This window comes from Agelaius phoeniceus, chromosome 2 (genome assembly GCF_051311805.1).
Source record: "Agelaius phoeniceus isolate bAgePho1 chromosome 2, bAgePho1.hap1, whole genome shotgun sequence".
Taxonomy (NCBI): Eukaryota; Metazoa; Chordata; class Aves; order Passeriformes; family Icteridae; genus Agelaius; species Agelaius phoeniceus.
The window spans coordinates 7,790,973-7,805,851 of NC_135266.1; the positions used below are offsets into that span (position 1 = coordinate 7,790,973).

General features: G+C 38.2%; 1 protein-coding gene across 7 annotated transcripts in view; it reads left to right on the forward strand.

Moving 5' to 3' along the window:
* Positions 1–14,879, forward strand: part of CASK (calcium/calmodulin dependent serine protein kinase) — a 188,875-nt gene that overhangs the window by 131,667 nt on the left and 42,329 nt on the right. For all 7 annotated transcript variants that reach the window (XM_077171610.1, XM_077171627.1, XM_077171600.1 and 4 more), the window contains one exon: positions 2,794–2,915. In XM_077171610.1, the coding sequence (XP_077027725.1) occupies positions 2,794–2,915 (122 nt within the window). The remainder of the gene's footprint in view (positions 1–2,793; positions 2,916–14,879) is intronic.

Sequence of the window (14,879 nt, forward strand, 5' to 3'; positions counted from 1 at the left end):
TTTTAACAGATGTCTGTAACAAAGAGAGTTTAGGTGTTCACAAAAATTCCTGTAAAATTTTCTGTCACTTCTTTTTAAGCATTAACATGCCATCAGTATATTGCTGCTATGCCATTTGCTCATGCAGGTGCACATTATTTATAAATGAGTGAGGGGCATGGCAGTAGGTGAAACATAAGATTATAGGTAAAAATAAAAATATAAGGTAAAAACTGTCATTTGGGAGATTAACAAAGTCACTATCAGAAAGTCCCATGAAATTTGTTAAGGGCATTCTTGGAAACTTTTTTACAGCCTTCTATTCAATGTGACCAATGAACAGGAGAAAAAAAAGACCTGATGATCAAACCCTAATTTTTTTTTAAATTCCCAAATATTCAAGAGGTTGTTGAGATGCAAATATTGAAAAATCATAACTTTCATTTCTATTTCAAAGCCCTCAAAGTATTCCACAAAATAAAGTTTGCAAAGGAAATAATACTGTCACATAAGGTATGTGGTGGTCCAGAGCTTTTGTTGTTTCACAGTAACACAGCACTGCAGGCAACTTGGAACACACTTGTTACTGGTTCCAGATTTGGCTCAGGTTTTGGGGATTATGGGCAACACTGAGCAGTATTAGAGACTCTTAAGATCCCCAGGCTCAAGAATCTTCTCTTGAGTTTTCCTTAAATACCCCAAATACACAGAAAAGGCTTTGAACCCAGAAAAAGAGGCTTTGCTTGAAAATAAAATAATTCAAACTCTGAGTGTGAAAAGAGCAGAAATAAAAGAGAATTTTAACAAATTTTAACTGGATCCTGGAAAGTCAAGCACTTTCCTTCAGGCTTGGAGATCTCTAAGTCCATCAGCCTTTAACTGATGTGCTGAAAATGGAAAGGAAACAGTGCAGTCCTTTTGGGGTCCCTGGGTAAGTTTTTTTCCTTGCCTTTGAGGCTTGGCTGGGATCTCTCCATCCTCTTACCAGCAGATCCCCAGTCCTTATATTTCCTCAGGTTTCCTGCTGTGTCTCTGGCAGAGGGATGTGGATGGTTCTTTCAGCTGAGCATTCTTGTTCATTATCAAAGAGGAAGCAAATTTTTCTCTTTTTTCAGTGCACCTGACCTCGTGCACAGCAACTACTAAAAGTCAAAGCATTTGTTTTATTTGCTGACAGCCATAGGTTTTTAAAAGAACATAAATTAGTACATCAAATAGGTGTAAGTAGTCAGACACACTTGATGGGAGAGAGCTAAGAAGTTTTATTGCTCCTGAAACATGAGTTGTGAGTGAGGGAGATATTGTGGTTCTCAAACCTTGTACAGACAACTGTGAGGAGAATTTTAGGCTGAGGTTTGGACTAAATGTGATGCAAGAGTTCTAGATTTGTAATTTATTTCTCCTTCTCAGCCATGAGGTTGCAAGTCTTGTATAGTAGTTTTTGTGTATTTTGTTATATTTATTTCACTTTTTCAAGATTTTCAGAGAATAAGTTAACTTCTTTCCTTGTGTGGTTAAGAGGCAGTTTGGTATATTGTTTTTATTACATTCTGAAAATGCAGTACAAAAGGCTTTGAGTTAAGGAGGGCTGATAAGAATTGTTCATGCAATAGAAGATAGAATTTCAAGGAATGCAGCAATTTTTTTAGATGTTATCTATCTTGTCAAAAAGACACAGGCAATGTGTAAGTAAACAGAATAAGCATATTGATGAGAAATTAGTGAAATAGAGCATGTCTAGAATTCAGTATCCAGAATTAAGAATTTATTTATGAAAAAGCATTCAGTTGCCAGACCACCAGCATTGCTGCAGACTCTCACTGGATATGCTGCTTTCTTAGCAAATGCTTTTACCACAGTGGAAAAAGTGAAGACATGATCCATGGGTGTTGAGATAAGCCAAAGCTGGCATCCTAGTAAAGCACACAGGTGGCAGCCACCATTGATACTCAGATTTTTAAACAAGGTGTTTCACACAGAACCACTGTGGAGTGGTTTACTCTGGATTTGTGTTGTGTTTCTTTGTCCTCTCCTCTTGAGAGTTCAGCTTTCCCTCATGGACTTCCACCTTCCACAGTGCCTCCCATTTCTCCTTTTTGTCTCCATAGCTCTCACTTCTCTCTCACCCCCATGCCATATAAAAATCATCCCCATCATCCTGTGACCCAAAGCCATGCCCTGCTGAAAAAGCAGGGTGATAGCTGGATAAGAGATAACCAGGCAAGCAGGACAAACAGAACAAAAACACATTACAGCCTTTTTTGTCCCCCAGGGGATTCAGCAGTCAGGTGTTTCTCCCTCTTCCCTCCTTTATCCTGATGCTGATTTTAAAAATATTTGTGAAATCATTGGTTCTTCCTGATTTTACCAGTGTTTGGGATTTGATTTCAAAATAATTCTTACTGATGTTTCAAAATTGTACAATATGTATTTGAAGTTGTCTGGCAGTTCAAAAAGAGAAGTGAAGGTTGGAATGGTGAGGACAGGCCAACAATAATCCAAGTGGCTCCATAAGACATTGTTGGAAGCACAGCTAAAATAGAACAAAGCTGAGCTTAATAAAATCAGGTTCTGACCTCTCTCCCATTAAGCCATTTCTTATGTATATTACATTAACTGTGAGCACTTTTGATATATGTAAAATTTATTCAGTGAGTTTTCCTGTTAAAACTCCAGCTTTTTTAAGCTCCTATTCCAGTTGTACCAGATCAATTGAAAGTTTCTTTTTCCAAAGTTCAGTTTACCATGAGCCTTTGCTTTATTGATTTTTTTATTCTCTTTTTTTTTTTTTTCCCCCTGTCTGTTGCCCCATAGGAGCAGTCTCACAGGTGCTGGACAGCCTGGAAGAAATTCATGCACTTACAGACTGCAGTGAAAAAGACTTAGATTTTCTTCACAGTGTTTTCCAGGATCAGCATCTTCACACGTTACTTGATGTAAGTTTTCTGTGATAAAAATTTGAATGTGTTCCCGTATCTGTTGTTCATTGGATAATATTTTATTTTATCCAATATTCCCCTTTCTTGTTTGGTACCAAAATCAATTTCTTTAGTTGTAGAATGTAAGAATCATCCAGCACTTTATGCAAAAACACATTTTTACTACTGTAACATAGAGTATTTTAGAATATGTAAGTGATTAAGAGTTTGAGTTAATAGGTTTGCTATAAAATAATTAAACAGAATAGATTTTTTTCCTTTAATAAGGGCCAGATTTTAGTTTTTATTTTAAATGTGAATTGCAACTTTATAACTGTACATATTCTATTATTATTAACATTAAATCTACTAATGTTAGGCCAGATCTGGGGATATTCTTACAAGTGTGAAATTTTTTGTGTGATGCACCAAGATATGCTCATTTCTCTTTCATGCTTGGATATGGTATGGAATAGGCTCAATCATCTAAAATCTGTATTTCTCTGTGGTTCTGGAGAGCTGCTAGTCCATAAGGCAGCAGTGTCTTACTGGAGTGCCAAAACACTCACTGAATGACAAATTCAAAAGCACACCATGCTGTCAGTGCCTTTGTATCTGCACAGCACTGAGGTCTAAAATAAAAGTCAAAAAGGGTAGCGGAAAAAATACTTTCCCTGATGTTTTTTTCTGGGCTATGTGGATAGTTCATGTTGAAGACAGGACTTGTTTTTAGGGAAGACCAACTTTTTCTAAAGCAATCTACAGCTTGCACTGAGAAAAAACTCCAGATGGAACCGAATGCACAGGAGCAGCTTGGCAGGTGCTGTGACACAGCAGTGGCACATCTGCAGGGCAAAGCAGCTGGCACTGAGGAGCCAGGGCTGCCAGTCCTGTGTGTTCTGACTGCTTTTACTCTATGCCAGTTGTGCTGCAGTCCTGTGAGCTGAATAACCACTGGTAGGTGAACAGCATCTTTTATTTTAATGTTGTTTGAGAGTAAATATGCTCTGGTAACACTGTACAGTGAAAAATAAAAAATGGTAGGTGGGCATAATGAGATGAATTTAAAATATGCACTCCTGGATCAAACCAAAATGTTTGTGTGATCACATGGATGATGACCTTTTTAGTACAATGTCTAAAACTGAACAACTCAGTGAATATCACAAATCTAACAAGGTGTGTGTGTTTTTCACCCAGTGAAAGAGCCACAGGAGTAGGAGTCATTCCAGCTGTCTGATCTGCAGGGAGATGATGATGTTTGTAGAGACTTTGAGAGAGTTTCTGCAAAACTGTTGGGTGCTCTGGTTCCTCTGTGCTTTGCAGGAGCATGAGCTGAATATAAACAGAGCTGCAGGTCCTTTGGTGTCCAGACTCTTTAAAATGTAGTGAATGATTTGTATACTTGTTACAGTTTGATCAGTCACTTGAATTCTGTGCATTTTTGAAGTTTAAGGGATTCCAGCCTGGAAGTGGCCCCAGCTGCTGGGTTCTGAGCTGGCCTGAACACAAAGCTGCTGGCAGAGCTCCCCCACAGCACAGCTGCCCCTGGGACTGCAGCATCCAGAGATGGGGATGGCTGCTAAGTGATGGTGGCATTGCCCTGGCACAACACTGCAGGTCTCATCTTTGTTCTCTGATAACTGTTGATGCATTTTACATCAACAGTCATTGGATAAAATGATATGAAACACACAGGAAGAAGGGACTAGGAGCTCATGACTTTCCTGAATTGTATCTCCAACAACTCATCTTTGCAAATTTGCATTAAAATATGAATCTTTTTTCCCAATTTAAGTTCACCTAGTGTACCAGATGCTTAAATTACTTTTTATATGGCATGCTGCAGTACAGAAGGGTTCTCAGTTAATATGAACAAGAAATAAAAAATCTGGAGAGGAGTAGAATAATATGAGTGTAGTAAGAACCAAAATACTTGTGTCACTCATGCAGAAAGGTTTTAGATATTTATTAACCATTACTGTGTTATCATATAACTTCTTGGGCTTTGGTAAACCACATGGCCTTAGTTTCAGTACTTTTCTGGATGGCAGGTCTGCCAGACATTAAGTCATGCTTCTGCAATGCTTTTGCTTTTTTCTGCTCTTGACAGTACCAGTCAGGTTCCTAGTACTTCATTCATGACCTGTTATTGCTGTAATGGGCTGTAGTAGCTTTTCAAATAAGAAACACCAGCAGTGAAGTTGTGCAATTTTCACATTCTTCATCACAGTTTTTCTCATAAACAGAAAGGGATGCATTTAATTACACCTTATAAAGATATCTGTGAGAACAAAATGCCAACAAAAAGCATTTTTCTTTTATTGTGCTGCATGGAAGGGAGATATAGAATAGAATCCTCCCAAAGATGCTTTGGTTAGAAAAATACAGAATAAAATTCTGAAAGAGTGCAGTGCCTAAAATACATCTTCTAAAGCCTGAAGCAAGTTTCAGTATTATTTGAAAGGGTAGTTTTTTCATGTCAGTAACTTACATGTGGGAGATTGATTTCTGGTTTTGTATCAATACTATTCTGATTTCTGTCTCAGGAAAAATCACCAGTTGTACTGGGATGAAGTTCTGTCAGGGAAACTTTTTATTCCTCTTAGAGTATTTGGGGTTACTGAAGAAGCTTCCAGACCAAGTAACCTATAAACCATTATATCCCACTAAGCAGGAATTTTCTCTTCTGTTGTGAAGTTCTGGCTGTCACTTTGCATTAAATACTGTTCCTCTTCTGTGGCCATTTTCCACAGTTAAATTTGTTCTCATGTTCCTACTCTTGAGAAAGAATTATCCTTATTTTTAGATTAAGCACATGATGCTAGATCATGCCTGCTGCTGAAATATCTTCTTTTGCCTCTGAAATAACTTTTTCTGAAGGCCAAAAAGGAAAGAACAATTATTTTGTTAAGGGTGCAAGTTACCCATGTGTTGGGTTTTTTTCAGACTACAAAATAGAAATCTTCTTTCTCAGTAATTCATTAAGTTGGGTGTTATGAGGACAGGCACCTCTGAAGGCCAAAGAAGGCATCATTCTATTGATTGTTTTTAATTGATTAATTTGTTTAGGTAACTGTCTTAAGGCTCTCTTTCAATTTACTGGTGGCCAAAGGTGTTCAAAACAAGGAGTAAAAAGGTGCCAACTGCTTAGAAAGTAGTTAATCACTCTCAGCCAAAATCTGCAATGCAGAAGCATATCCTGATGTGGGTTTATTGAATAGTTTCATTGTGTGGTTTTTTCATCATTTTATAGAATCCTATTATTTGTGTTGAGTGGGGTTTTTCCTGCACATAAGTTTCACATTTCATTATTAAAAACTTAATTGTGTTTACTGCAGAGAGTAAAGAAAAGGCCCTTCTAGAAACAGCCATATAGAAATATTCACTGCCTAAAAAATTTATTGTTTATTAATTGATTTTTTTTTAAAGTAAAAGAGTAACTTTGGTTTGGACGGATTTTTCTTTTCTCTTGCTCTGTTAAATGTATGATGATCAAAATTGTGGTGTATGCTGTAGGACATTTCTCTGTGTCACTTAGAAATGTCTGGATTTATGACTATATAAAGCTTTATAGACTGTTTCATTCCAATATCCAATTTAGATGATAAAGAATGCAGTACAGTATATAAATAACTTTATGGAAAAACAGAGTTAAATTTAAGTAGTGAAGACAGTTTTTTATTACCATGGACAGATTTTTAGAAGCCTTATCAAATGCTTGAATTAAATTCTTTTTTATTGACTTCCATGAAAGACATCCTAGGAGACACTGCTGTCCTGTGTTAGCAGTACTGATAAACAAGTTGGAAAGAATTGTGAAGAGGTTACTAATTTTGGAGGTCTTTTACTTCAATTATTATTTGTTTTGCAAAGTCTAGTGGGCTTCAAGGCTGTGCTTAGTGGGTAGAGTTTTATCCACGATGTTTTATCCATGATGTTTCATCTCTGTCAGTGCATCTAAGGAATTCTGCTCTCAGATGGAAACCCAGGAGCTGCTGCTTGCTGCAGCTGCCTGCCCCAAAGGAGATCACAGAAATCATTCTCCTGGGCTTTGGTCACCTCTGCAGGGCCCTGCCTGGGCTGACTCTGAATGCAGATGTCCCTCAATTTACAAGTGAGATTTTCACCCAGCAGGAGAACAATATCAGCTTTTGTGTGATTGGGGCCTCTCTGCTGGCTTTGTCTGCATCTGTCTGTCCCAAGGCAGAGATAGTTCTCTAGGCTGATGTTTTTTGGCTGGTAATTTTAAAAGTTTGTTACAATATTTTCATAGATGGAATCATTGAGGTAAGTGTTGTTATTTCTGTGATAGAAATGTTACAAGCTTTCAAGAAAGTTTATTTAACTTTTTGCTGGCTTAATACATTACACATGTATGGTTTTAACTGAAAGAGGATAAATACATTTTGCACTGGCCATTTGTATCATATCTATGTGTGCAGCCACTTCTTTCTTTTTCTAGTTTAATTTATATTCACAGTGCATATTTAAGGCATGCTGATTTCTCAAGAGAATCTCACTTGTGTGTCTGTCATCCTTTTCTGCTCCTGGTTGTGTTTCACAGGAACCTGCATCTGTGCACACTTCAGAGTTTCCTTAGGATTTCTTTTGAACTCTGTCATCCAGACAGATTTGGTCTTGAAGTCCAGACTTTTAAGGAAACATATTTTCTCTTTTGCTAAAATGAATGTTGTTGGAACCTCAGTTTAGCTTCTTACATGGTTGGCTAAAGCTTTCTGCTGGGTTTATTTTGGTTTGTTCTGTTTACCCTCCCAGGCTGGATGTTGGCACAGTAAATTTGAATGTCCTTTGTAAAAGATGCAGTTATTCAGCAGTGTCCAGGCAGGGGTGATACTATAGTCCTCTGCTGACAATGTTTTAAATTCTCCGTATATTTATCCCTGATCTACTCTTTTTTGAGTAAAGTGTATTACTTGAACAATTTTAATATATACTTTATAATTTAAAAAAAGAGGAGGGGAACAAAAAACCTTTAGATTTTTCTCTTCAGGTTGCTTTCGTTTCCTTTTTTCTTTTATTTTAAATCATGAATAGACTGGTGGAATTTCTATCATATGATGTAGAAAATAAAACTAGCAGATGTGTATAGAAAGCTTAAATATTTTCCTAGATCATCCAGTTTTATTGTGTTTTGATTTGAATGAGAATGACTTTATATGTGAATCACATAGTGTGGTGTGAGTTTTTTTGGATGCTCATTGGTCCTTACCCTCTTGAATACTGATTTTGTTAGCACTTATAGGGGGAACATGTTTTAGTGAAACCTGAATGCTTCTCTTTTGCAAAAACAGACCACAAAGTGTGTTGTGGATGTCTTGCTTAAAATCCCTCAGAGCATGTTATGCTTAAGTGAAATATTACTTTATCATTTTTAAAACACATTGTTCTCATATTTTTAATTGTCCTTTATTTCATATCATTGTAAGACAAAAACACATGGAAAATATTTGTTAAAAAAAAAAAAAACAACCCAGAAGAAACTATGTTGGCAGGAAGGCACCTTGCTATTTGGGGAATCAAATCTGGCTTTTATCCCAGAGCAGAGGCAGCGTGCTCAGCCCCAGGAGTGGGAGGGACTGTCCCACACTGCAGTGGGAGCTCCTTTCCCAGGCAGTGGAGACAGAGCAATGGCCCAGCCTTAGGGAGAACTGGAGAGAATTCCTTCAGCAGGTGGGCTGGATCATCACCACCAGAGCAGTGCATTTGTTCTCCAACAGGTAACTTCTCTGGAAGCTCTGTCTGAAAGAACACAAAAAGCAGAGGCTATCCTGGAATTCCTTCTGCATTATTTCATAATCATTCTCTAAAATCCTTTCCATTTTCATCTTCCATCGTACCTTTGCATTTCATTTTCTCTGCTGCTGGGATTGGTGGATCATTTTGCCACTCAGCATCCTCTCATTGTTTTCCTGTTCTTCCTGTTCCTCTGCCTTACAAATGAAATGGGGAATTTATTTTATATTTAGTCTTCAGAGCAGAAGGCACTGTTCCACATTTTTATAATATGAAATACTGATAAGTGAGTGAGTCTCTTAAACCCAAGGCTAATACAAATATGAGCCAACAGTTACTTTTATATTAATTGAGAGTAATTTTTGAGAAATTTATGTATCCACCACTTTCCAACAGTGCAAAATTCTGGCTCAGTTCTCATGACACTGTGAGAGTTACTTTGTTATGCTTAACCTGTTTTCTTTTTAACTAATATTCTGTCATTTTGAGTAATTATAAGCTTGATACTGATATGGTGAATCCTCAAGTGAAATTCAGCTTGATAATGTATTTTAAATGGGAATTTTAGTACTTAGCCCATTCTTCTTGGCCTGATGTCATCTCCCCTGTGTAAAAGGTGTGTCATTGTGTCTGTGTGCACCAACATCTCTTACACCAAAATCCACAAATTCTTTTTTTATGTGGAACTAAAAATCCCCATTATTTCAGTCTGGTTTTAAGTTACTAGGCCCTGATACATCAAAGAACAATAGCATTGTATTCCTGACACTTGTGAAATATTTAATTAACTTCACTGATAATGTCTTGAGATAAAGGGGATCAATTTCCTATTTAACTTTCTACATTTTCTTCACTTCTTGTGTTGTGGGTAGTTCAAGTTTCTTTTTAACCATAAGGGCTACCTGTTGTGTTTGGGCTTTTTCCTTATAAACCTTCAGATTCTTGGTTTTATTGTTTCTCCTAGAGTTTGGGATCTGCTCTGAGAAATGACAAAAATAAGGAAATGCTGCAGCACCTGGGCTGCAAATCTTAAATAATGCTTCAGCTTCTTAGTGTTTGGAGCTTAACTTTGGAGTGATACTTCAGTCTGCACTTAGTTTGCATTCAAAAAACCCAAAGGCAATTTATAAACAGCCAGAGCTGTCTATAAACTGGCAGAGCTCTGCCTCTGTCTCTGAATTCAGTCATTCCTCTCTGCCTCCTCCTTCCAGTCCTTCAGGTACTTGGCTGGGGCCTGTTGACTGTTCTGGGTGCTGGTGATCTCATTGCAGTGTATTTTTGTTCTCAGAATATCCTTGCAGAAAATTCATGTGAACAGGGAGAAACAAGAATAATTGTGAATTCCAGCATTAGCACCTCCTGGTGCAAGGTATGCTCCACATCACAAAACAGGGGAGGAGCTGTGTTCTTGTTAGTTACTGTGGATTTAACTGGTTTTATGGGTTCTGTATTCCCCTGGAATGAGGTTTGTGGTCATTAGCATTTTTTCCTCAGGGTGAGAATCCAACCCTGGCAAGGTACTTTGGGCACAGCTTTGGGAATGAAGCCCATTCAGGCCTAACCCAACTCTGTTAGTTCCTGTTCTTGGTTATTGAAGTCCATATTGAAAGCTGGGGGAAAGACAGGAGCAAAGCTTATTCTGTGTGGTGTAGCAAGGTGTTGTCCATGGAATAAATCTCTTTATGAAGCCCTTCTGTATTGAGGGAGTCATTTTTCCTGGTGCTTACTGAATCATTAAGGTTGGAAAAAATCTTTAAGGTCATCAAGTCCAGCTGTAAACCCAACACTGCCAAGTGCACCCTTCACCAGGCAGCCTGTTCCAGAGTTTGATAACCCTTTTTGTGAAAAATTTCCTTAATATCTAATCTAACACCTTCCCTAGCACAACTTAAGGCTATTTGCTCTTGACCTGTCCCCTTGTTACTTGGGAGAGGAGATCAACCCCTAGCCTGCTCCTCCTCTGAGTGAGTTATAGAGTGATAAGGTCTCCTCTGAGCTTCCTTTTCTCCAGACTAAACACCCCTGTTTAGACTTCTGTTCCAGACTCTTTACCTAAACTCCCTTTAGCACCTCAATGTCTTTTACATTTACTTTTATCTGATCAGCTGCATGGTGTCATCTCTAAAAAGTGCTTTGCCTTGGTTTTGTTAAGATCAGCTTCAATTATATCCAATGCAATAAAAAAGAAAAAAAAAAAAAAGAAACTCTGTTATTGAAATAATGGGATTTTTGTGTCCTTGAAGTCACTGATATGTCAGAGTACCTTGGGAAATAATGTTGTAAGCCCAAATTTTTCCCAGCACTACTAGTGGTACATTCCAGAGTGAGAGTGTTTTGCTTTTTTTAAATGGGACCTTTGAATTTTATTGTATTGGTTTTCCAACTGCTCTGCTGGTTTTGTTGGTACTGCCATGTGCAAAGCAGTACCTTTATCTCATCCTAGTTTGGCATATTTCATCTTTGCAAAAGATGTTAAAACATTTGCAGTGTGAACAGAATAAAGTCTGGTTATGTCTGTGTACTGTCTAACATGTCTTCAACATCTTCTGTCACTGGTGGAGAACTGCAGCTTCTACAGTCAATAACATTTTTATGATGAGTATTAATATGGGTTTTCCTTAAAATAGGAGACAAATTACTAGGTTAGAGTCCTACTTTGTAAGGAAATAAAATGCTGTCAGACACTGGAGTCTGGGTTCATCATACATGAATGAGGCATTTAGGGACACCTGAAATTAAACAGAACAAAATAATGTCTGCTGTGATTTTGAGGAGTAGCATAACCATTCATTTTCAGTATTTCTGTGAGACAACTTGAAATAAATGAATAAATAAATGTTTTCTTGGTAACTGTGAAGCAAATCCAGAGGCACAATTCAAAAAGTCAGTTTTGGGGGGAAAAATGCACACACCTGGAGTTTTATTTTGTACAAATAGAGTCCTTTCCTTGGCTCTTTTGCCTCTGAAGTGATAAGGCTTTGATTTTACAGAGTAAGTGCATAGCAGTTGATAATCTCTGCTAAAAAGGAATATGTTTCACAACAGAGCTAAAATTTGTTTGTAGCTCATGTACACTGAAGGTAGAAACTTCAACCCTTGCAAAGAAATAGAATATACAAATCAGATATTACCGAATATCTGTGGGGTCTGAACCAATGTAAGCAGAAGTGTGTCCTTGGATCTGTCACTGTATCAGTGTGTGGAGCTGCAGGTATTTGTGTAGTCTTTGTTTCAGACTGAACTCTGATTTCCCCACAGTTCATGACTGCCTGCAGTTTTGCTACAGCATTATAACCTTTTGAGAGAATTTAAACTTGGATACATTTTCACTTTTTAAGGTTTTGATCAAAAGATACACAGCAGATCTGCCAACACTTGGCTACATAACAGGATGAAAAACCTTTTCAGTGTTCTTTACCTGAACCTTCTGGTTCCCCTCGTGTCTCCAAGCATACCAAATATGTCAGTGGAAGAGATTCTTGATAAAATATTGACTGGTAATGTCTAATGCCACAGGGCATCTCTCCCTGCTGCTGACACAGGTGAGGGGCTGTGTGCTTTCCTTACAGCTCTTGTGTCACCAGATTGCCCCTGACAGACCCTGGCAAGGCAGTGAAGAGGATTTCTTTCTGGGATCCTTTTTACCCTTTGGATCACTACAAAGCCAATACATGCAGTCTTTGGCTGTGGCTGGGGAATGTGTTTTCCTTCTCAAAGGAGCCTAAAATCATTTCAGGGTTCCACCTTGACTAAAGGGAACCATATCTCTCACCTGTCATTTATGTTCATCCTCAGTAAAATAAACCTTCATCAATTGTGTTTTACTAAGATGCTGTTCTAGCAACTCTGCCTGCCTGTCTGACAGGCAGTTTGTTGTCATGTATAACACACTGAAGGGTCAGGAATTTAACTCTATCCATTCTTCAAGTAGATCAGTTCATGTATCTCCTTCTTCTCCCATAGCAAGGCAGTGACCCCTGAGAAGCGGGTATTATCTTCTGTGCCTCAGAAATGTGGTCATTAACAACCTGTTAATACATGTTAAACATTCTCCAGCTGGCATTTAGCTCCAGTGGTGTGCCAGGATTTCAGGGTTTGTGCAGTGAAGTTTGTCATTCTCACTCCCTACAATGCACTTGTTTGCCAGTCACACACAGTGGGAACTGAACTAATGCTCAGAGAAAAATGGTTCTGCCCAGTTGAGTTTCTCTCTTCTGTTCTTACCGCCAAAAAAGTTACAGTTTGGTTTATAACAAAACAAGTGAAGAAGCCCAGATAAGGAATGATAAAAAAAAAATAAAGAAAGCACCTTCCAGTAAAAGCTGAAATTGCATAGGACTGACTGAGTTTAGCTTGCATCATTTTCTCTTACATGTAGTAGGTAAAGGTGTAAGAAAATCTGGTTTTATGTTTATTTCTGATACAGGTAGCACCAAGTGTCACTCTGTTCTAGAAGACACATAATGAGTATGTAGGAATATAGGTGGCTTCTAAAAACAAGGTACAGTTGGCCAGCTTTTTGCAGATAAAAGTTCCTCTAAAAATCTGTGGAGTATGTATTTCTGTTCTGTTCTATCATAGAACAGAATGAATCAAACTTAATGAATGATCAAGCTGAAAATTGAAATTCAGGGTCCAATTGCTACTGCAACATTTTTTACTGGAAAGATTATTCATGTATTGCTTGAATGTGAATATGCACAGAGGAATTGAGTACTTCAAATCTGCATAACCCTTGTCAGGGTTACTGAAAGTCTGAGTGCTTCCAGTCACAAGCTGCAGTGTTGGCAGCTGCCAGTTCTGGGCATGACAGAAACAAACACTTGTTCAGACAGAATTCATGTTCTGCTTCAGACTGTCTTCTGTGAGAACACTCTGTTAGGGAATCTTGATTTTAGCTGATAAACTGCTTCCTGAACCCTTTTGTTGAATTAGTTTTGTTTGCATTGCTCAGCATTTCACTGGGTGAGGAACTGGCATGCAGATGTTGATATGCTCCTCTTCTACAGTGAGTATCACAGAAAAAGATTTGAAGCTGTGGAGGGCTGTAGCCAAAATGCTCTAGCAGGAACAAAGTAGAGTCTGAAAGATGCTTTGGACTTTGACACAGGATGGAAGTGTAACATGTTCTGTAGAATCATGCTGGGAAGCAAATGTTAGGTCTCTGATGCTGAAATGGTAAAAATGAACTTCATGCACAGTCCTTAACAGTGGAGAACAGAGGGCTGGAAGGAGTAAACTGTCTTTAAACAAAGATAAAACCTCTGCTGTGACCTTGCTACTCTGTGTTTTCCAGTAAGAGTTATTAGCTTCAGGGATGTGTTTCCTTGAGAGCTTAGAATCCCAGGAAAAGAGGCACCCATGGGAACATTATAATATTTTGCATGGAAAAGGAGATGTGAAACAGAACTGGCAGAAGAAAGAATGATGTGATCTAGCATAAATCTAATTGGCCCTTTAATTTTAGCCATTCTTTGATACTGCTACTTGTGAGTATTATTTATTCAGTGGGTCATGAATTTCTTTCAGTCTCTGAACACATAAAACCTCAGGGGTGGATGGAGAACCAGGACAGGGAGCTGTGGGAGGTAACAAAGCCAAAACCCTCTTTGTTAGTAAATGCTGCTGTGCAAGGGGCAGCACCTCCAAATGAGAATTTTTTAGATGGTCCCAAAACCTAAAAGTGATGAAAAACAACCCTCTAATATCACTGTGTTGCCTGTGGTTAATCTGTTCAGAAAGTGAAATCTATAAGGACATACTATAATGATTATTTTTAGATGTTTCAATGTGGGGGTTTAATATTTGAGATTGGCAGCCAAGTATCTGGTCTGAATTGCAACTGGATCCCCACAAAATGTGTATTTGTATTGAATGATCAGGAGGCTTTATGCTCTAGCAGTTCAGTAGTTCTTGTTTTAAGAAGTTTCTCACTTGCCTCACAGGAACTTTGAGGTTTGGTCAGCTAAAATACTTACTGATTTCACTGTGTGATCTGATCTTTATTACATTCAGGATCAGACCAGGTGGTGAAGCTGCATTTCTGCTACTTGTGAAATGCCTACATTTTTCAGTGTGACATTGGATGGGGGTTGTTGCATTGGAACAGTATTCTGACTCCTCTTGCAGGAAATGGTTAAAAAGGAATTTCTGCACATCTGAAAAGCTAGTCAGAAGAGTTTGTTGTTTTGTCTCGACTGCCTGATTGTGGATTAGGCTTTGGGC